Genomic DNA, 24,687 nt, shown 5'->3' with positions numbered 1-24,687 from the left:
ATGTATGATTTTGAATAATCTAGAAAAATATTCTTTTCTTTTTCTTCAAAATTATAGAAATAATTTTTGCATTACATTCTGTGGTCAATTATGAAGGTGTAGTGTTGGCAGAATAAACATGAGTAAACAAGAGCCCTGATAGAGCTATAGTCTCGGCCTTATGTATGAAAGTTAGAATGTTTAGTGTAATGCAAAATATAATTTTTATTGTAGTGGGAAAATAATCTAGAATATCTCGACTTTGTAGAAAAAAGATGGTGACAAAGAATTCCACACTGTAACTTTGTACTTGAAAAAATCAGGACAGCACTAAAATACACAAGTTGCTCAAAACACTATCTATATTGAATCCAGTTGACATACCAGTTGGATCTGTTCCATTAAGAATTGGTCATGCAGAAGATTTACCTATAACCATTCCGCCAGGAAATTCTAATTTTGTTGATTTGGAGAAGAAAGGTCATGAAATCTAGAAACTATCTTCAGAATGAAGTATCCACCAGGATTTTACAAGTGGAATTATGAGAATAATTTCTTCATATCTAATTTTGTTGATTTGGAGAAGCAAGGTCATGAAATCTAGAAACTATCTTCAGAATTAACTATCCACCAGGATTATAAAAGTGGAATTATAAGAATACTTTCTTCATATGTTTGTGAGTAATTGCTTACTATTTTGATAACAATTGGAACTTGCACTATAAATGTTAGCTTTATTAAGTCACCTGCAATCCTGAATACATTAATAAAACCACCTGCAAGAGAAAATACACATTCACACACCTTCAAATCTAGTCTCCACCTCCTTTCCTTCTTCTACACCTTCCAATTTGAAAACTCCCCCTCAGCAAATGAAATAATCATCACATAAATACAACTCAATAAATGAATTTACATTTCATTCGGCTAAAATTAGCAACTCAGAAATGCCACACTTAACTTGATCTCCCTCCATTTCTATGTTTGAATTAGCATTAAACATTTATATTCAATGCTCTTACAACTCCTCTTACAATTTGTTAAAATTAGATGTTTATTTGTACCACTAACCATACCAATTGACTCCTAGAGTAGAAAAACCCAAAACTGCTTAATGGATCCCAACTTGGCATAAATGTTTTGTCATATGTCATAACTCTAATATGTATCCACATGAAGAGCAAGTGGTACCCCACAAAATCCAATGCCCAAGTTGGCAAATTTGAAATATTTGACATTGTGTAAGCCAAAATTTACACAAACTTTTAAGTTTTAACATAGGGTGCCAACCAAAATGTTCAATAATATATTCCACCTTTATTACAAAAATATTCAAACTATATCATTTATTCACCAAAATTGCAAAAATTAAAAGAAAATATTTTTGTTTGATAAGGACAGCTTATATACCATGGATGCTCCTAGATCAAATTTACAATAAGCACACAGTTTGGAATGGAGATTGAAGCAATTTGTTTAGAAGGACTCAGTTGAATGGAGATTTTGTTAGAGATCATGATAAATGCCAATCTCACTAAAACAAGAAAGTTGAATAGTTGGCTATGTTAGTTGGAGAATTATTTTTATTTACAGAAAAGTCTATGGGAGGTCCTATGTCCGCACCTTTTGGGAAAGAATGCATTTTAAAAATGGATTGCCTCTATGAGAAATGGTATTCGTAGAGCAGACAAATCATATAGGACATAGCTAAAAAAATTGGTTTCGGCAATATCTTGGGTGGCCCAAAGTTTTTGAAAATATCGGAGTTGGCAAAAAACTCGTCAATAATTGACACTTTTATCGAACATTTGAAAACATACAATTTCTTAAAATATTCTTAAAAACCCATACATACACCAAATTTTTATAACATATAATGATTTGAGATATCCACCATATATTAATCAAAGTTTTGAGTTAAACAGTAATTTATAGCAACTAAAATCTTAGTAGATTAACATAGTGATATAATCATATACCAAAAAACAAGTACAACATCTGAATACAAATAAGTTTAGTATATATAAAAGTCAAACTCCATGAAACTACAACTTCTAAATACATATTAAATTCATGTTTCAGTATGAATGCAAACTAAAAGTAGCAAGCGTAAAGTGTGTCTACGAGTAAAGGTCAAAAGAGATTGCTGCTGTTGGGTGGGAGGTGTTGAAGTAGTTGCTCTAACAACATCCTCAACAAGTGTTTGAATAGGTGCCTCAGTCTTGATAAAAAGCCTATGATGGATGACCAAGCTCATGTTCCTCCTCACGTGCTGACACATCAGCATCCCAATCATCTAGCTCCCTCTCAAACTCAGGTAGTTGTTCATTTGTCAATAAAGGATCACCCACATTTGCATCTGCATTGTCACCATTAGGAGGAACAATCCAATTTGCTGAATATGGATCAATGCCATCCAAGCCAAGTGCTTCATATTAAGTTTGCCCTTCCACCTTCTTGTGCAAGAGAAGGTTGTACTTCATATAAACCAAGTCATTCAAGCGGCTTTGAGTCAACCTATTACGTTTCTTTGTGTGTATGTTTTGAAAAGAACTCTAGTTTCTCCTGTAGCTAAAAGCACTACAAGGTTGTAATAAAATTCGAATGTCAAGTTTTAAAAGATTAGGCGTTGTAGCACCATAATCTTCCCACCACAGATCTACAAGGATTAAAAGAAACCATTTATGATGTGCTAAAATTTCCATTAAAATTCATGAGTGAAATAAATGGCATGATAAAAGCAAAGACATTCTTTTTTATCTGGTTGCACGGTGTATCTCCTACGTTTGCAATCAGGAGGAGAAAACAATGGTCCATCTTCCCTCTTCTAGCTCTGCAACTCATCAAGTATGAGGTCTTGGAGGTTCAAATTAGTAACCAATCTTCGAGCACGTGTCCAAGCCAATTTGAACCTTTGCATATACACTAAAAGTGTTGGAGGAATAGAACTTGGGGTTCAAGTAGTACACGATTGCATGAATATGTTAGTGGAGTGGTCGATTTTGATAATTGCACATAAAAAATTACAAAAATCAGAGAATAGAACTATTTCGTCAATAAAGACTTGAAAACTTAGTTTGAGGATCTCGTCCATTAGCTTTTCAAATCTAGCATCAAACAAAATCTTCACAAGTAGAAAATTAGTAGCAAAGCGTGTGACCCTTGCTCGTACAAGGTTCTTACTGCTAGTGTGCACTCTTATAAGACTCAAGACTCATGTATGATTGTAGATGTACTTTGCAATATTCCTTCCATCTTCAACCACCTTCTCCACCCAACTTAGTTTTCCTAGGTCCTCTAGGAGCAAGTTAAGACAATGGGTAACACAAGGACTCCAAAATAATGTGGTATGTCTCTCCATCAAAAGTCTACCGACTGACACATATGCAACTGCATTATTAGTCACAATTTGGATGACATTAGCCGTTTCCACTTCCATTACCACCTTATCCAACATGTTGCACAAAATTTGTGCAGTTTTTACTTGATTAGAGGCATCAACTGATTTTAAAAATACCATCCCTTTGAAGCAACTATAAAGTTGATGAGCGTCCTATTCTTGCCATCTATCCACCCATCGGATATAATAGTGTAGCCTTTTTGTTCCCAAACTTTCCTTTGCTCTTCCACAAGCTGATGAATGTTTCATACCTCACCATCTAACAACGACCCAGTTACCTTGCAAGGAGTTGGAGGCTTTGAAATATTCCTAACAAATATTTGCTTGTTCTGACTCAAAATGTATTCAGGACTAAACATATGCAGCTGTATTAATCGAAACCAGTAGAAACTCCAACAGATATATATTTAGCTTTTTCTTGAAAATAGTATTCAAAACTCAAACATAAGCAGATGTATTACGATATAATAACAAAACTAGAAGATTCTTTACATGGTAATAACTCGTTCTTTCCTTAATAATATTCAAGATTTGAACATATAAAAACGCATTACAACTAGTAATATAGAAAACCAGAAAACGCTTAGAAACTTCCTAACACAACGTTATTGCATTATACAACAATACAATAACCAGCAATAAGAACCCAATCTTAAATACAGTTATACAGTTAGATTGGAACATCAAAAGAAGAACTTGTAAACGCATACAAGACACCTGAAGTGACGTCTCCACGAATAATGAGTTTGCATCCACTATCTGTCAGCACGAGGGGCTACGTTCTCATACTAGCTAAAAGCTGAAGCTTTCCAAACACTCTTGCAAGAAAAAAATTGAAATTTGAAATAATAGATCAAGCATGCCAAGGAATGGGCCTCTTTCCTTTTTTAATACACAAACTAAGACTCTTTGACCTTCTCTGGTTTTCATCCTATTCCCCTTTGACTCTTCAACTTCCCTCTAGCTTTTCCTCTTATTCCTCTTTAACCTTTTTCCCTCTTTATAATATTAAATTGACCTTTTTATAATTTGAGTCTACACTTTCCTAGTCAATTTTAACATTATATATGATAACACTTCAATATTTCTAATGTCCCAAAAAGGGGACATTACAAATCTCCCCTCCTTAAAATTGCTTGTTCTCAAACAATTAGTACCAGGATCCCATATGAGTCTGCATGTAGCCCTGCAGTCCAATCTGAAAACAAATCTGGTCATCTTGCGAAGCAAGGTGTCACTTTGCAATCCATTTGACAACTGAATCCCTAGATCCCATAAAACTTTATGAAATAACACTGCATTTGTAAATTGTACAACTTTGATCATCATTGTATTCAGCCTCAAATTGAATAGAATTACAACAAGGTCCTCAACAAGCCATAAATACATATGGTCAACACTTGGATCTCAAACCCTGTTGTCATAACCAGCCAATATGATAAGATAGAAATGTATCAGTGAACTTTGCATAGCCTAGTAGATGGTGACAACTCGACCTAAATAGATGATATAATAAACTAGCCGCTTAAAAGTTGAGTGCAACACCCTAAGCACAACAAATATCATCCTGTCATCTTCAATCTAGAGAACCTCTGAGTAAATAGGTACTATGAATAAGAATGAAGCTGGAAGAGCATTCCCTATGATCAACACATAACTCTCCTCAATACTACACCAAAAACTATCCAAAGGTTGATGTATATAATCCAACCAACTCCTGTATTGTGTGAAAGCCACAATCCTATGTGTACTGATCCAATGATGCACAACTGTAGTCAACTCACCACTCCCATCTTGTGACCAGGTTTTGCTGTTAAGAATTGTAGCTTGATCCGAATCTTTTAAGTCAAGATCATCCTCTTCCTGGAATCCAAGAGGAACTATCTCCTCTACCTTAAAAAGTGGGTTATCAAAAATCCAAACAGCATTTACCTCAAACAGAGGTTTGTCTATAAGCTGAATGTGTTATGAAGTTTTGGAACTTGATTGCTGAGGGCAACTATCCAAAGCATACCTCTGTTGAATTCTATCAAGTTCATCAATTACCTTTAGGAAAAATTCCTGCTTGGCTTTATCCTCCTATTCTTGAGAGTGATTTGTCAGTTTAATATGATTTTTTGCTTTCTGTAGGGAAATCCGAGTATCATTTAATGCCTCCTAGGTTTCCTTAAGCTTTCTATTGAGCTCCTTAATCTCATTCCTTTATTTATTCAGCTGATCAACATGTGTTTCAGCAACTTTAAGAATGTTATCCCTGTCGGAAAGCAAATACAAATATTTTGATTTCATAGTTTCAAGAGCTGTTTTGATCTCCTGGAAATCAGAAACAACCCTTCTTCTTCCACTCCCATTTGAACCTTCTTGTAGAGATCCTCAACCATCTTGTGAGTGCAGTCATAACGTACCAAAGACGCCACAATCATGTCATCACTAACCTTCAGTTGTTTCTTTAATGTATGCACATCATTATTGTCCTATTGGAATGGTTCATCATGTTGCAACGTCATCTTAGATTGTTCCACCAAATTCATGTCATGGACATCAGAAATATATGGTTCATCACACCCTTCAAAATCATAGGTCTTCTTTCCCTTCTCTTTAATTTGTATGCAAGGACCTGAATATTACCATGTTATGATTTGTAAATGAAGGCTTATCAAACCAAGGCTCCAATCAACCTTTGTGTGCAACTATTCTCTTCAACCTGCTTATCAAAGTTAACCTCCAAATCCCCAACATAGAAACTTGCACTCTGTGTAACATCTCCTACGTGATCATGGAAGGGTTGTAAATCACTGGTAGTTGGCTGCTCTTCTATTTTAAACCCCTTTAAAAGCTGATTTTGATTTGTTGGAAACTCTTCATACAAATTTTGACATTGGTCTTTTTCAAGAAGATTTTGAACCAATTCAAAGTACTTTTCTTTAGCCTTATCCGTCTTATTTTGCTACACTAGATGAAACTCCAAGTAATCACTGAATGGTAAATCATCTAAATTCGGGTAAGAAGTTCTTTATACTCTCCATAAATGTTGAGCATTTATGCTCTTATATCGGTTTTGGAATTTTGGGCTATCTGCTCTTGTAATTTCATAGTACCTTCCAAGATTTTGTCCAAATCTTTTCCCATTGCTGAATGTTGTTATCCTGTTTATAGACTAACCTCAAAATAGCAGTCACACTATGATACATTGTTTACAACAGCATACATCTGTGACAAATATAAATAGATGCCTAAGTCTCCATGCTAGATATTAGGATTTGTGACAATCTCTTGCACAACTATTTCAGTTTGAATGCTTGACACCAACTTGATTGAAATCTTTGTTACCACCACTACTTAATCTTAGATTTGGAGGGTTATCAATAGGATCTTTGCGAGACCCCTAATGCTTAATGCATTACACCTTTCCCAAGCTGCTCGCATTATTAATTTCACAATTTTATGCAGTTCCACTTCCAACATCAAAGTTGTTTTCTCTTGAACTCCATTTAACACAAATAGGAGCACGAAGACATATTCCGAACCGGATACCACTAAAAATAATGAAGCTTTAGGTTTGTACTTAGCTAGCCATGAGATGATTTGTATTGCCTGATGACTAGTGCTTGCTTCAAGATCTTTCCTTGAGTAGACTTCAAGAGCAAACTGAACAATGGGCAATATAGATGACCCAATTACATGTGCTGGAGATTCTACCAAGTCATCAAATGTTACAGAGGAAATAGTTGATACCTTGTCATCTCCATTAGCTAGATATTGTCGTGATACATTCAATATGCTTGGTATAAGTTCCTTTAACATCAAAACTTCATTATGAGTTTGAATGTACTCCGCAAAAGATCCAATTGCCTTTAAAGCAGCAATTTCAACATGATTATCAGTAAAATACAATGTTTACTATTAACAATTAAAAAAGAAAAGAAAATAGTATTAGTAATTTAGTATTAATATTTATACTAAATTTAAAATACTAATTTTGAATTACATTACAATTTAAATAGTAATTGTTAAATTATATATATAAATAATAATGTATTATATAATATTATAAGAAATTAAAAAAAATTAAATATAGTCTATTTGTATAATTTAAATATTTATTATTTAATAAAAAACCAAAACACAATACATTTTAAATCTTGATTTTACTATTACAAAAAAAATTAAGTTTTAAATGAAAAGTTTTAACACCATATATTTTAAATTTAAAAAAAAATTGTGAAAAAGTACTCTAGAGTTTATAACATACCTCTAAAAGCTACCAAAAAGCTCTTGTGAAGTCTCAGTGTCGTCCAATGCCATTGCCAGTGCCATCCAATGTCAAGTCGAATGCAGAGATGCAAGGTCGAATGTAGAATCCTGACAATGTGATCAAGTAATGTAGAGATGAATGCAGTCTCCAAACAACATTGTTGAGCAATACCAATTGCAAACAATGTCGTCGAGCTGTCGACACTAGGTTTACAATGCAATTTTGCGAACAAATGAGAGCCATCAAGACTAGGTTGCAAAGAAGATAGATGAATGGAAGACTTCTCAACACATTTTTTATAACACCAAATCCAAAATGTATTGCCCGAGACTTTACAATGTTATTTGCTTGCAAGATTTGGCGTTTACTCCGATATATTCCAAAAAAGATGCTGCAATTTTCTGTGATATCCCACAATTGGTTTTTGGCGCAATTATATTGCCCAGGTTTGTGCCCCATGAAATACAATGAGATTGCCTATATTTCGTTGAATTTTTAAACTTTGATATAGGAAACTAAGCCCATTTAGAAATGAATTTTTGTCTAATTTTGTACATGTAGGCGTAGAAGCACACATTAAGTGGCTTTGTACCATCTCCAAATTAAATAGGAACAAGTAATAGTGAATTATACAGTAGAATGAATGCTTATTTTACCTAGGCACATGAATCATAGTATGTTATCATAGAACATGAGCAAAAATTCTTAGGATGTGTTAAAGAGACTTGTATGTTTCACAGTTAAACTACTGAGAATGCCTTCCATGTGACAGAGAATGCACAAAGAAACTTAAAATGGACCTCGTGAAGACAACAACTTATATTCATTAGCTTGGAAAAAAAATCAGACATCGAAAGAAAATAAAAAATAATTCATCAATATTAGATTAGAAGAAGACTTCATGCTCAAGTTGATTTCAATTAGAACTAATGCAGATATGGTTACCAAAGAGTCCTTTAGAAAGATTGTTGAGTACGTTGGCTAGAAAAGTGGAAGTCCAAGGTTATGCACATATAGGCAAAGAAACATACCTGCCACCATTGTCCATAGAGATTGATTTTCATGCACTATAAGTATCAAAGAGCTAAATGACATTGATTATGCAAAAACATGTCAGCAGTGATCAGAGGATAGCTATTTATTGTTGACACCAAAAAAGAAAGTACTAGGTTAAAATGATCATTTTTGGATGAAAGTTGTCACAATTTTGATCTTTAAGGTGTTAAGTAACATGGATCGATTTATGCAAATTTAATTATGCTGCCATTGTTATAGGTATTTTCTAAATGCAGATTTGAGGACTCATAAATATGAGAGGAGACATGTCTATATAGTTAGTCATCATTAGTTGGTATATTAATAATAAAAATAACCATATAGATATATAAATTAATATTTATCTAATGATGATTCACCATCGTTAATGAACCTCATCATCATATCAATCTGACTGTAACTACAAACTTAACACCCCCTCTTAGTTAGGAAGGATTGATATCGAAAATTTTAATTTCTATAACTTTAGTATAATATTAAACACCACCTTAAGTGTGGTCTATAATAAATTTATGTTATGGTGTCAGGCAAGATCCGACGCAAAGAAACATAACAATTTAATTTTATGGTATTCGGCAAAATCCGACTCGAAGAACCATGATAACACTTGCTAAAACACATTTTGGTGTTAGGAGATAGGTCTACCATTGATAAGATTGTCACCTTTCAATAGTTACCTTCTATTCGTTATCATAACTTCCAGCACTTCGGGACAACAACTTAATGTAGTCTGTTATGATAACAGGTCCAATTATTGATAAGATCATCACCTTTTAATAGCTTCCCTCTAAATATATACATCAATGAAAAATCGTCACCTTTCATGACATAATCACAACAATATCATATAGTAACTCACATGATATCCACCATGATCCAAGTCATAGGGTGGACCCACCATAGCTGCTACTAGAGGGTGAAACAAGGCTTTTCACCTTAGAGTTCTCTCTCATAGAGGAGAGTGCATTGCAAAGAATTTCTCTTAGAATTTCTCCTCATAGAGAAGATATCATCCACAATGGATTGCACCTTAAAATTTTCTCCCTTTGAACATTGATCCTGTGAAGTCAAGTCCTCTAGTTACTTCCTTAGAAACTCTCTTCACCCAAGGATGCCTGTTGAACTCTTTCTGATTTTGATATCAATTTTTTGATTTTCTAGTGATAAGTCATCACTTCCTCATGATATACATAGGAGTAGGGTCATCAACATCATGTAGTCACACACATGTATTTCTAGACTCCCTCTGAGTATCAATATTCTAAGCTCCTGCGTTGCCTCAGAAGAAGTGTCATACTCCCTCTTAATGTAGAAGGATTTCATAATCTCAATCATCAAAGATGTTAGCTTCAAGAGCCTTACTTCATCCATCTTGATCACCAGGGTCTTTGGAGCTACTATCATTAGACTGAGTTTGCACAATATTTAGTAGCATGTGTAAAGTACCAACCTTCTTTTCTTGTAAGAACATCCTCAAACATAAAGGAAAAGATCAAGGCAAATAACTCTTATAGTATGTATAGAATAAAAAATAAGAGAGACTATAAAGAATAGATAAATGTAAAAGATAAGAATACTTATCTACACATGAAGATTTAGAAATTGTCTTTTTAGATTATTTGAGAATCGAACATCTCCCCTCTAAATAAGGTTCAAGTGGGAATGTAACATTGGCTAGTATTCCCACCACAACGTAAAATTTCCACTCATTCTTTTATTGTTGAACAAGTTTGTATCAAATATGACAACTCCTTTCAACTTGCTCTCTTTGTCCATTGAAGGTCTAAACATTCATTTAGTTTAATAGTAGAAGCAAACATGTCCTTTGATTTTCTCGCACTTGTTCACAATACACAAATATCTTGATTGAGTATAATTGTGCCACATGTATAAATCTACAACTCATACGTCAAGTTTCATTCATCAAAGAGAGACTCGTAGATGGTTCAAATGAATTCATAAAACCTATATTATGTACATTTTGCAATCTGTATATTCCAAATTTATATCATTAGTGAATCCATCACAACGTGGTTTACTCCATCTAAATTAATATGATCAAGATCACCAAAGGTTGACTGAATCATATTTTTAATATGCTCCCTCTCTTTTAAGGTTGCCTCAAATATCAATCTTTCTCTTATTGGTCATATTATTATTTCAAACCAATGAAGGATAGAGTAGATTTAGGATCGGAAGGTATAGATGTTATCCAAGTTGCCTAGACCCTAAATCTGCACTGGATTCCCTCAAAGTTTACAAGTCCAAGCTCGTGTCCCAAAGGATCAGGAATCAATGACTCCTACCCTATCTTGGGACCAAAGATCCAATTGCTTGGACTTAGACAAGCCCCTCTTTGGTTGCATCATATGCTTCAGATCATAAATCAAGTAATAGCAAATTAATTCTATTCTTTATAATGATAATTTTGCATAATAATATTAAAATAATCCACTTTCCATAATTGTTCATCATAATATTTATATATTGACTTTATTCTTTAACATCCCCCAATATAGACTATGGTTAATAACGAATAATAATAGTAAGATTATATTCCCCCATTAAATATAAGAAATTCATTCTATTTATACATTTACAATGATATTAGGAGGTGCTCAATATTAATTTTCAATTCTACTATAATAGTCATCCCCTTTTAAACATGTGTAATTATAAATTCAAATTAAATCATATTCTTAGTTACCTTATAAGTGCATCCCCATTGTCTTACCTCTTAAAATGGGTCGGACCAATAAAAAAATCCGCCCTCTTTGAGATTATCTTCTTCCAAGTCTTTTGCCCATCATTTTAAGTTGAATCCACTTAGACAATACATTCCAAAATCATCTACCTAGTGGGTTGTTGGTTACATGGATAACTTGTCCTTTTACGATGCTCGTCAAATTACTTGATCTTAGATGGGGCCCATATTCCATAATGTCTTTACTTTGCATTTGGTAGCAAGGATGGGTAATTATTTTTATTAATTTATAACTCTCTCTCCCTAGAAATATACCTGCCTTTATTCCCAACAACAATATAGAACCTTTTGCGTGGGCAATATATAGAACCTTCTACACCATGTTATGCCGTAGAAGAGGTCTTTAACTAGAAATTGGGGCCATCAGCCTTTGCCTGCCTTTAGGGAAGGCTATTCAATCGCCATAGATTTATGTTAGTTGAGGGTTGCCATCGTTGGACCTCTATAAAATGTAACAAAACGTACATTGGAAGTAATCCAATGTTATTGAGGCATAGTGATTCGAGTCATTGTATGATGGAAGTGCTCCTCTCTACTTTCTTTGTGAGCTTATCACTCTTATCATTATTCTACTATTATGATATGTAGAAATCGTCGGTCACAATGCTTTTGGGAATGCACATAATGTTAACTAATGGAGTAGGTAAGATCTCAATGTCCTCTAAAGATGATTATAAATATATTATCTTTCTTCCTCTGGCCGATTGATAGATATCCCTCATTTTTCATATTATGTTATGGTGTGTGTACGATCTATATGGTACTTTGTTGTCTGTCTCTTTACTAGAACAAAGCAGTTTTTAATATATCCTTTTTCACATGTACTTAACCTTATCATGTAGAGTCCAATGTTTTGGTCTTGGGGAATCCTTATTGGACATTCATGCTTTAGTGTGAACTTCCTTTCATTTGAATAATTATGCAATGGATATTTTGGTAGTAATTGATAATGAAACACATGCCTCTATATTGTCCCTTGTAACTTTGTACTTGTAATTGTCCATTGGCTTTAATCAATGCCCATTTTGTCCAACTTGTTGAGCTGATATTTTATTCCTTGTCACGTCAGTGCACTTCTTCTTTGTTGCTTATGATTGTATCAAAAGTTGTCATTATCAATAAAAAATAAATCCAAACAGAACATGAACTTTTCTTACAATTGTGATCTCCTTTGTATTCGATGACAATAAAATTATTGTTTTAAGTTTTTGATCTGATTGAAGGGTGAATTCTATTCGCTGTAGGTATTATAAGTCAATATCTTCTTTATGTAAAGAAAATAAGTTTTTTTCTTACATTCACAGTTTGACTCTGATACCATGTTGAGTAACATGGATTGGTTTCTGCAAATGTAATTATACTGCCATTGTTATAGGTATTTTCCAAATGCAGATTGGAGGACTTATAAATATGAGAGGAGGAGACATGTCTCATGAAGAGACATGTCTATATAGTTAATCATCATTATCACTATATATATATGAACATTTATCTAATGATGATTTACCATCAATAATGAATCTCATGATCATATCAATCTGACTGTAACTACAAACTTAACGTAAGGCAACCATACAAATTTACCATGACACAATATTCATCTTCCCACCTGCTGTGATCAAATAATGATAGACAAACAAGTAAACACAACTTGATGACCAAGTTCATAATATGGCACAGTTCATGGGTGAAGTGGATTAATGTGCTCTCACAGAATGTTTGATGAATTTTAATTTTCAATATTAAAAATTACTGCAGGGCCCATCTGAGTGTAGATCGTATCCACGGACTCTTACAAAGATTTCCAAGCCCATGAGTTGAAAATTAGATGACATATCAAACTTGGAATTAGCCTCCTACAATTTCCTTGTAAGTATTCTCACAACACATTCAAGATCATATGACCCTGTCCTAATAGCAGTAGGTGATTATAGAAAATTGCCTATCACAAGTCTGTAAAAGTATCATCATATAAAATTGGTAGTCGAACCTATTGTTTGTTGTATATACCCTGTTCATCATATAAGATTGAGTTAACTGATTCCCGGGAACCTTTTGGCAAACATTATGAGGTGAATGACTCCTATATTGAATTAAGTATAAGATTTCACCTATAGAGTGTTGGGCATAGAAGTCCGTGATCAAATAATTGTGCAAATGTTATTAGCATGTATCTCAAGTTCTGATCTGGAGATCCATCAGGCATCAACACCATATATTTATTTAGGAACAATCTATTTACTTAGAAACAATCTGTTCCAGGAAGTAAAACCTGCAATATTGAAGGACTGTATATCTGTAAAATGCATTGGACGACCAATATGTGGAAGATATCTTGGACAGAATTATAAAACCCAACGCGATCTATGTCAGTACAGACCCTTTTCAAGGCATTAGTTGAGTGTTGTCCAATCTGCTTAAGGACAGACTAAGGCACAGAGTTCTATAAGTTCATTATGGTCCATGCCAAATCACCAGTTAGGCAGGATCAAATTCTTTAGCGTTGATTTATCTCAATTCCCATTAATCAACTTAAGTTATATCAAATATAAAATAGAATATAACCTGTTTTTATTTTATTTGTCTTTGGTAAAAGGCTGCAATTTCATCTGAACAAAGATACATCTGTCAAACACCTGCAAGATAGTAAATGGTTCAAATTCAATCCTGCCTACTACAAGGGACACATCTTCAAAATAATTTATTTTATTCCTTTTAGATGTATATTACATTTAAATAATTAATTACAAAGCAATGGAGTCTGCATTCACAATGGAATTTCAAAAGGTCTTGCATGTCCATTTATGTACTAACCTTTAACAAGGCCTTCAATTGATCCCAGCAAAGTTGTGACTGAGACGAGGAGGCAAATGAAACTGAAGGCTTGTAAAAGAATCCAGCTAGTTGTCCAATGTTGGACTTTATTCTTCATCATATACATTCCCACAAGGAAGTACACTGCCAATGGCCAAAAGTTAATTGCACCCAGAAGTCCAAGAACATCATTTAAAGATGAAATCAAAATGGCAATGCTGGTAGTTGAGACCACAAATGCAGTTCTCCAAAATAGCCTGAATACATTAACATAATACTATCCAAGCAGGGGAACAGGCACCCCATATTTATTACTGATTGTTCTATTATTTGGCCACTTATTGAGAATGAGGTTTCCAGGTGCATTCTCTCTAAATGCTGCATACACAAAAGCAAATAGAAGAGAGTTGTTGTTACAGAAATCATGGAAGCAATCTTCATAGTTTTGTTTTCTGGAGGTTCTGATTTCAAAGTGTCCTGCATAATAATATGATAAATCTGGAATCACTTGTGCAAATTAGATTGCAACTTAGAAAAAGATTTTACCACAGATCCATACCTCAATTTCTATGACAATACTAGAGTATGGATAAGCAAATGCTATGTCACCAATAGTTTGGAGGATCAACCATACTTTCTGGGATGTGGATACTGTTCTGCTCACGCTGATTCCAGCTATACTTCCATAAAACTTTCTATTTTCTACAATCTTTTCCAAGATTTTTGTGTCTCATCAGAATTAGACAAGGTTAAGTATTGCAGTGCATTGGATAGGATTTGGTGTTGAAACTAGAGCCCAGAAATCCATGAAGATAACCAGTAATAAGAAAGAGAGAAAACTGAAACAAAGAACACCAGAATTATCTTGGGAAAACCCTTCGAGAATGAAAGGAAAAACCCAACCACACAATACAAATATATCTTTATTGATAATGAAATGTTCAAGTGTACAATATCCTTTTCTTGATGCGAATATATAACAATAGGAGAGACTCTTCACATTATGATTGAAGGTCTCTTGATATTTTCATAATTTTTATAATTAATTATGATTTTTCGAATATTCATGTCTCAATGCATGTGAATGACACATGTCATTTACATTTAATAGAACAAATTAAACTTAAGTGTCATTTTCAGCTGAAGATGACAATAACGGTAATAATGTCCAGATTTCGAGAGAGAAAGATCTCTATTGCAGCTACAAACTTTAACACTCCCTCTTAGCAAGAGAGAGATCTTTAGCTGAAAAGTCACACAAAGCTGCAATCAAAAATGTCAATGACTAACTCTGATCAAACAAATTCAAAACATAATTCGTGGAATTACTCAACATGAAAACTTGTAACGATGAGTCATATTCATGGAATCACTCAACATGAAAAGATTTGTAAGACTCATAGCTAAGCCTTTATTTATAGACTCTCTCAACATGAATTGTCATGGAATTTCTCAACATGACATCCAACTCCCATCACGAAATCTCTCAACGTGATGACATCATGGACTCTCTCAACATGATGTTCACTATCGCATAGTGAAAGAGTTATCATAGCTGATTTTACAATCTCATTCATTCACACAAAAATGGAAATAGGCATAATAAGATCAAGACTTGCTAAGAGTTATCATAGCTGATCTTACAATTTCATTTATTCACACAGAATGAAAATAGGCATAATATGAGCAAGACTTGGTTCCATTTAAGTCTCAAATTTTATAGATACCACAAGCATCACAAATCATAAATGAGAATGAAGGAGATTTCTTAAGCACTTCCCTTTAATTATAAAGCCTCCCTCTGAAGCTAAAATCTCTCTCTAAAATTCAACATCTCCCTCTTAATGAAAACAATATCGTCTCCATATTGCTTTTCTGGTTGTATCCTATAGCAAAGGGAGATTCATAACATCAATCCATAAAAAGCCTCCCTTTGAAGCTAAAATCTCTGTCTAAAATTCAACATCTCCCTCTTAATGAAAACAACATCATCTCCATATTGCTTTTTTGGTTGTATCCTATAGCAAAGGGAGATTCATAACATCAATCCATAATAGAAGTCAGTAGCAATCAATGCAACCAAAGCAATGATAAATCTTAAATACCTGCTCAAATGTATAATAAAAACTTATGTCATAAGTCATATCATGAACTCAAATTCTATAACACAACAACCATTAAATATATAAGAAAGGCAAAGATAAAATAAAGACTCCCACTCTGCAACATCGACTACTTGGTAGCCTTAGCTTACAAATAGTAGGTTGCCAATTACCATGAAACTGAATGCATAGAATGGCTTGAGATCACGATCACTAGCATGTGCGGGCATATCTTTCCTCATGAATCCACCACAGTGGTGTTCTTGGCAAGAAAAGATCGATAGTCAAGAAAGTACTCTACACATAGTTGTTACTTAGGTACTCATGCAATGATTCTCGATGCATAATTCTAGTCATCTTGAGAAATGTCTTCTTTAAGCCGTTACAAAGAAGCTCTTGAAGAAACAAAGGTTATGACAAGGTGGCCAATGTTGTCCAGAATCATCGTGAAAATGATGATGTTCCTCCACCGACGCCTCTAGCCTTTAAATCATAACACATTTATTTTCCATAGGACACACTCGATATTCTCCACTCTAGCAATGTGATGTAGTTTATAGGAAATAAACAGGTGCATCAAATGATCGATCCGAGTCTAGATATTTTGTGTCTTTGTCATTGCTCAGATCTTTTCCTCGAAAACCTTGACGGAGAAGGAATAACAATGCTGGAGAGTGCCGTATTCAGTTGTTCTCTTCAATGCATTTGCAAGATGCTTCTTCTTCTTTTTTCCTGTTAGAGCAGCGCTTGATGCTCCTAACATCACCATCTTAATGTCATTGGTCTTGTCCATATGCCAGTACCGAATAACATTTTCTATAGCACCAGTGTATGAAGATACTTAATGGCCCGCAGAAGCTGATACGAGAAAAACAGAGAATGACAAGGCATCAAGTCTCTATTTGCTTTAATAACTTGATGCAGATCGGACTCCATCAACTCGAAAACAACATAAACATCCTTAAACTTGCAGCCACATGGGAGAAGCATTATGTGCTTGATTTCAAAAATAGCAAGATGGCGGAAGAGCCTCAACAATTTAATTTCTCTCAAAATTCTTGTAGCATCTGATACATGCTAAAAAATATTAATGATTTTTTTTTTTGATTGCCACTTTCTTCCCCATCAAAGTATTGATTGCAGAAGAAACAACATAGGTGCCCGATGTGGATTGAACATCGACATAAAAATCTACACAGCATATTGTTAAAAAAGAGAGCAGATAAGAACATTAATAAAAAAAGCACTCCAATCATTGTTATTGCACGAACTCCAGAAGATTATTCTATGCAAATGAAGAGAGTGAATATGTCGTTAGGAGAGCATCCAGACTTTATCAACATAACTACCTTGATATATACATCGTCTTTCAAATTAGAAGGGCACTCTTGTCATCATAAAGAGATGCAAATTACAACAAAAGAGAAAACAAAGAAGCAAATAGAGATCAGACAGATCAACCAAAGGCAACTTTCCCTCTTTACATACAACCAATTCTGACACGATTCTACCCAGATGATCAACAAATCTATATGCTTCTATCCTAACAAAAATTTCATACAATAGAATTGGTGCCCATAGAAAAAAAACAAGGCTCAAATATGCCAAGGATCAGCTCCAACACAATGAGGTGAAACATGTGATGAATCATCATTGACAAGAAAAATAATTATATATATTTCGAGCCAAACACAAAACTCAAATAAAATGCTTTTGGTCAAACACAGATCCAATAATCGCAACCCTATGAGAAGGAAAAAACAACTTTGCACAAGACAATTTTCAGAGACTGATTCCTTCAAAATTGATATTAACTAGGGTCTGATACCATGTTGAAATTAAAGCCTAGAAATCCATGAAGATAACCAGCAATACGAGAGAAAATTGAAACAAAGAACACCAGAATTATCTTGGGAAAACCCTTTGAGAATGAAAGGAAAAACCCAGCCACACAACACAAATATATCTTTATTGATAATGAAATGTTCAAGTGTACACTATCCTTTTCTTGATGCGAATATATAACAATAGGAGACTCTTCACATTATAACTGAAGGTCTCTTGAGATTCTTTTAACTCCTATAAGTAATTATGACTCTTCGATTATACATGCCTCAATGCATGTGAATGACACATGTCATTTACATTTAATATTACAAATTAAACAAGTGTCCTTTTCAGCTGAAGATGACAATAACAGTAATAACGCCCAGATTTCGAGAGATAAAGATCTCTATCGCGGCTACAAACTCTAACATTTGGAACACATCTAACCTGGTCATATAAACCGGAACAGAATAAGAGTATTCATCAGAACCTTTTAAAAATAAAAATCTGAAAGAGAATGAGATAAAAGATTACCAGCTACTTTTGCCATGTCAAGACCCAGTCATATTATCGCGTAGGAGCTGGACATAATCGATGCAATTTATGAAAGACCCCAAACTCTATGGAAGTTTGGTATTTGACTTGAGATAAGCTGTATTATTCTAAAAATGATCTTGAAGTGGGTTTCTGAAAAGTGTCATGGATAGTCATGTCCATTCAAGTGATAGCAATTGGATTGCCTGATTGCTCTGCAATGTCAGGATCCAATTAGATCAGTCGTAAAAAAATCATAAAGCTCTTCTAGTAAGTGTCAGGTTGTTAGGTTGCAGAAATGGGCAGTCAACATATATTAGTCAGATGAAATCACGAACTAACAGAATACACGTTACTAAAAAAATGAAAAACGAATGAAGTAGAAGAGGATTGAACAGAAACAGGGGGTTCTAAATCTTGGCCGTAGGATGTGATATTGATTTTTTTAATATGTGCTAGAACAACTAAGTTGTAATTGAATTACACAAAACATTACCTATCTTCTAATTCTAACAATTGCAGAGACATTTTTTTACAGTTTCATTGCTGAAAGTTAATAAACAACAAAAGAATACTGCTAGACGGTCTGAATTGCCCCCATTATTCACATAAAATTTTCTCAAAAGCCCAATGAGAGACTAATGGAACAGAAGTCCATCTCGAGGAGAGGCTCAGACTAACAGTCAAAGAAACAGAAATATCATCAATTGATATTGAAATACCTAATTTACCAAATTTTAATGATTATTGGGTCTTCTAAGGCTGGTCATTTAAGAAGGCTAGAAAAAGATAGGAAATGTTTGGGTTTTTCTACTCGATTACAGATGTGTACAGGTTCCACTGAAAAGTAGACTATAAACTAATTTTAAGACCCAGATTACCACCACCAATTGAGGGTTTCATAACAAATACAACATAGCCAAAACCTTGAGATTATTTGTTAGTATGCATCCTAAATTCTATCATAAAAATTGTGAGAGACACATAAAAATTCAAGGTTTAATTTGTGTAAGAAACCCTTGTGGACACTCCAGAATATGGGCTGATTGGGTAATGGAGATTTGGTGAGGCTCTGAGTGACATTGTGCGCAACAACTGTTTTATTCTTTCAACCACAAAACAGTCTGAGAACCCTAAACCTTGAGTCATTGGGAGCTTACCTCATGCTATTTGAGACAGTGATTGTATAAGCAAACACTGCTCCATACAGGGTCACATATTGTACCAGTCCACACAGCCATGCTTGCCTGTCGCGTACAAGAGAGATCAAAAGAGACATAACCTTATGAACCTTAGTGTGATAACTAGCTAAGACCAACAATAAATGCATAACCAAGAAAAGCATGAATGTGGGCATGGCAGGATTGAGGACCCAGATTCACTTTAACAGCATCCCTGTATGTGTATTTCCTGTTGGGTCCAATGACAGGGTCAGGAAACTTGTAATAATCTGCTAGCAAAGAAGAGGAATAGTATGTTATGAGGTAAAAATCAAGCATGACAACAGGCCCTGCAATCTATTCCAGCGTGTAAATGATACATGCAATAGTCTGCAGAGTAAAGTCAAGAGTAATCAGAAAAATAAACTCTGGCCAATGAGAAAATTAAAAATTTGAATGAAAAAATTCATTTTAATAAGCATTAATAAAAAACCCATAGTTCAAGAAGAATGTTTTTAGATTTACAGGGTTACTAAAGCTACAATTAATTCAAAAGTGTGGAGTGAAAACTATAGTCCCCACGCCTTTAGAATAACAGATTAAAATAACTGAAAATATAGGGATGGAGAAAAAGAGGTAAAGGAAAGAGAAGGAAAAACTAATAATTGTTAGTAAGTTGTTTAAATAAAATAAAAATAAAAGACATTAAAATGTAGAAAAAATATTATAAAAGAAAAAATAAATAAGTAAATACTAGAATGATAAAAAAAATCTATTATATGTAGAAAGAATTAGTAAATTATGTAAATAAAAGTAAAAATGAAAGATGATACTAAAACATAGAATATTAGATGAAAAAGACCTGTTGTATCTTATTAATGAGAAAGAATGTATAAAATTAATGTTACCTTTGCCACCATTATCGGTCCAACTTTATGCTACTACATTTGTTTTCAACAGTGGCGGAAGAGATCTCAGTGGGAACAAGCGAACAAATAAGGACCAATCCTTTGATCAAACATTTGACAAATATAATGAAGCTTTGCGAGTTAGTTGTAAGATGGGCTATCCGGTTCGTGTTGTCAGGTACGCTTCTTGTAATTTATGGAAACTGTGATTTTCTGCCTTTTATATTTATGCTTAAGTTATTTGTCACTACAAGGTGAGCAAAAGAATGTTTGTTGTCATCTGGACTCAGGTCTCACAAGGAAAAACGTTCATCTTATGCCCCAGAAAATGGTGTTCGTTACGATGGCATATATAGGATCGAGAAATGCTGGCGTAAGAAAGGAATACAGGTAGTCATTTTTAATCGGATAAAAATCATTTCGAGGTGTTTAGTTTAGTAATTGGGTTCTAATATGACAAGGTTCTTTCTTGGGATATATATATATATATTCACGTGGACGAATTTTTATTCTTTTCAAATTTTATGATATTTAATATAATAATATTTTATTTTAAATTGATATCGAGTTATTTAGTTAAATTATTTACCAATGTCTAAGACAATTTTGTTGATATATTACTAATATTTAAAAATACATAAATATATATAACTAAAATTTTATGTCAATTTTTTTTGCGGAATTTTTCAAATTACATTTGATGAATTCGAATAATTCGAACCTTGTGAGTTAAGATATATCGATGGTCTGATTTTTTGAGACACCTGCAGATTTGGTTGTGTGTTGTTGCATGCTTCTCATATTTTGTCATAAATGCCAGTTTCACAAATGTGTTCTAGGCTTGCAGTCATAGTTGCCTTCTAATGTTTGAGTGGATGATATATGTATTCAAAATTCTTTTGCAGGGGTTTAAGGTTTGTCGATACTTGTTTGTTCGCTGTGACAATGAACCTGCTCCATGGACCAGGTTTAATTTTTTTTTCTTTTTAATGTTTTAGAATAAATAAATAACTAGGTCTTTATATTATGAATGAATGAATGAAAGATTTTTAATGACGTCCACGGGACCATAAGCCTAAGGGACCCACATAAAACTCCTAGTCGGTCTGATGTGATTTCTCCAACCTGTCTCTTTTATTGTGAATCTGCATAAGTAAAATGGCCCTTTTGAGGAGTCTTGGTCTTTCGAAAAGGTCTTTTATGTTGTTCACTTTTGACATTTCTTTGTGTTGGCTGCGAATGTTTCGTATGCTGTACAATCCTTCATATAGTGCCACTCTGTTTCCACCACACCTTCGTTGCAAAATCTACAAATTCTGTTCTCCTACTCTTTCTTAAGGACCTTCCATTTACTAGTTTCACATTTCGAATGGTAGAAACCAGATCTCAATTGAGCGATTAAGTTTGTGCTCACCTTCTGATTCTGTTTCTGTTTCTTTGGCAGTGATGAACATGGGGATCGGCCGCGACCCTTACCTAAAATAAATGAGCTTAAGAATGCATCTGATATCACTGACAGAAAGAGAGAGCCATCATGGGATTGGACGGTTGTCTTCCCAAACTTTGGCATTTTTCCAATCTTTAATTTTTTCTATAACTGGAAAGGTCAACACATTCTTAGCGAGAGTTTTTTATACTCATGTTTTGTCTTTGCAAATTTCAGGGCGAACGATGGGGATGGGTACGAGACCCTCCTGTAAGTAGAAAACTTGGTTCTTCAAAGAAAAGATTAGCTTCTGATGGAAGTAGGAATAATGATAAAACAAGGAAATTCATGACAATACAGCAGAGGTTGCTTAAAGGTTTTTTCTTGTTTAGACCTTTTAATGATTCATGCTTGTCGATTGAGTTGGCGAAAAGCTTAGTAGTCCCTTGTTTGTTTTTGCATGCATACTGCAGATGCGTACATGTTTCATCTGGATTTCGTAGCTTTTTATTTAGTCTTATAGTTATTAAGATACAAACGTATGATAGTTGCCGTGTTGGGATGCAGAGTTCAGTTGCAGCCTCTGCAAGAAGGTTTTGACTCTTCCAATTTCTACTCCATGTGGACATAATTTTTGTAAGTCCTGTATAGAAGATTTGTTTGTTGGGCAAGAAGATGTGCGAGAGCGTACTACTGTTAGTGGCCGCTCTTTGAGAACACAGAAGATAGTCAAGAAGTGCCCATCTTGCCAGGGAGATATTAATGATTTTCTACTAAATCCGCAGGTACTATCGTCTTTTTGTACAGTGTCTACAGTGCTATTTAAAGATGAATGCATTAAAATTCTTCACATATTATAATTAAGGTAATGATGCCAATACACGGACGCTTTAGAGCTTGATAGTTAGTTACTGAACAGAGCCAAGGTAGGCTTGAGGAAACTTGTACCCTGACATGAATACTTGCTGGTACTCCTTCAAATAATAGGAGACGGATTGCCCATTTCACTCACAAAATAATGGTGAATGTTTCAGGTGAATAGACAAATGGAGGATGTGATACGTTCACTCCAATATAATGATGAAGATGGGTCAGAAAGTGATGGTAACAGGAAAGAAGTTCAGTGTGAGGGTACCGAGAATGAAGACAAGGAAACTGAAAACTGTATAGGGCAGGCAACAGATGACTATAATGAACCTGAAGTTACACCAGTTGACAGATCCGAATCCTTCAAGGTTACAGATGGAGGAGGTACCGAGGTTCAAGAAACGGGCGCTTCTGATAAAAAGGTCACTGCGGATGATGGCAAGAGGCCTATAGACCCAGAGAAAGAAAAAGCAATCTTGCAACTTCATTGCAAGTATTCTCGCTACTCAGAAGAGCTATTGCGGAGTATGCTTGTAAGATGTTATATGTTTTTGAGTTTTGTAGTCCCTAACAATGGCAAGTTAGAGGTGACTGAAATTGTGTTTTGTGTACATGTTTGCTTTATATCTCCAGGCTGACCAAGAAGGTGATGTAAAGGAGCTTGAAGCTCTTTTGAGAACATTGCAACGGCAAGAGACTAAGGCCAATCGTGTGGTTTCAAATTCACCAGCTTCCAAGAAAAAGAATAATGGTCTTTCTCTTCATAGCGTCGTCGCGGAGGAAACTGACACTGATGTTTCGAATGCAAATGAGAATAATATAAATGCTGAAAGAACAGAGCGAACTGTGAAGGGCATTGACGCGGAAGTGTCAAAGGAGAATTGCACTGAAAAGGAAACCATTGGATCTGTGGAATCATCACCAGTCAGGCAACAAAGCAAGTGCACTAGCGAAACAAAGGAAAAGAGTTCGAGGAAGAGAAGAAGAGAAGTGCCTGTACCTGCACCTAGAATTTATCGAACTCGACAAAGGAGTTCTAATAATATAGTTACAGGGTCTGCTGCTGTTTCGGGAACAGCCACAAAAAATAACTTACAGTCAGCATCCCTTTTAAGTCCGCTGGTAGTTGCATCAGATAGCGACTTCGAGTAAGATTCATACATGATTTATTGAGATGTGTAATGTTCCTTGAGAACTTCGTAGGAAATTTTGACCTTTTGTTCGATGGGCTAGGCTGTCAAATTGTGAAGAGCCCAAGATAATATATTTTTTTGGATTTTCTTCGAATAGAATTTGAAGGTTTAGTCTTATAGTTTTGTTTCTTTGATTAATAATTAAGAATTGAGAATATTCATTCTACCAAATTTGTCTAAGACATCTTCAGTTTTTTTATATAAAATCTTTACACTCAACAAGACTTGATTTTGATGAACCGTTTTAAATTTTTAAAATATAATATTAATAGTCATCATCGCAAAGGATACAATTGATATGTATTCCCTACAACCATATGCACCCTTAAACCAGACACTAGTAGTGATTGCAGATGACTAAGCCGAGACCCGAGTGGTAAAGACGATCACCTGGAATTCCTT

At 34.4% G+C, this 24,687-nt stretch overlaps 1 protein-coding gene and 1 pseudogene across 2 annotated transcripts in view; one reads left to right on the top strand and one right to left on the bottom strand.

Annotated features, from left to right (window-relative positions):
• Positions 1-24,456, top strand: part of VIM1 (Zinc finger (C3HC4-type RING finger) family protein) — a 43,276-nt gene extending 18,820 nt beyond the window's left edge. Inside the window, exons 3-10 of one of the 2 annotated variants that reach the window (XM_089816117.1) lie at positions 20,852-20,977; positions 21,090-21,189; positions 21,705-21,766; positions 22,244-22,346; positions 22,463-22,601; positions 22,793-23,010; positions 23,260-23,625; positions 23,726-24,456. In XM_089816117.1, the coding sequence (XP_089672243.1) occupies positions 20,852-20,977; positions 21,090-21,189; positions 21,705-21,766; positions 22,244-22,346; positions 22,463-22,601; positions 22,793-23,010; positions 23,260-23,625; positions 23,726-24,244 (1,633 nt within the window). In that variant the 3' untranslated portion in view covers positions 24,245-24,456. The remainder of the gene's footprint in view (positions 1-20,851; positions 20,978-21,089; positions 21,190-21,704; positions 21,767-22,243; positions 22,347-22,462; positions 22,602-22,792; positions 23,011-23,259; positions 23,626-23,725) is intronic. The other variant, XM_089816118.1, reaches the window with a different exon arrangement.
• LOC149576001 (amino acid permease 3 pseudogene) lies at positions 14,180-17,139 on the bottom strand (annotated as a pseudogene).
• Positions 24,457-24,687: the final 231 nt, after the last annotated feature.

This window comes from Cupressus sempervirens, chromosome 1 (assembly GCF_028749045.1).
Source record: "Cupressus sempervirens isolate cs-2001-9-10 chromosome 1, ASM2874904v1, whole genome shotgun sequence".
NCBI lineage: Eukaryota > Viridiplantae > Streptophyta > Pinopsida > Cupressales > Cupressaceae > Cupressus > Cupressus sempervirens.
This window is presented reverse-complemented; position numbering and strand designations above follow the sequence as displayed.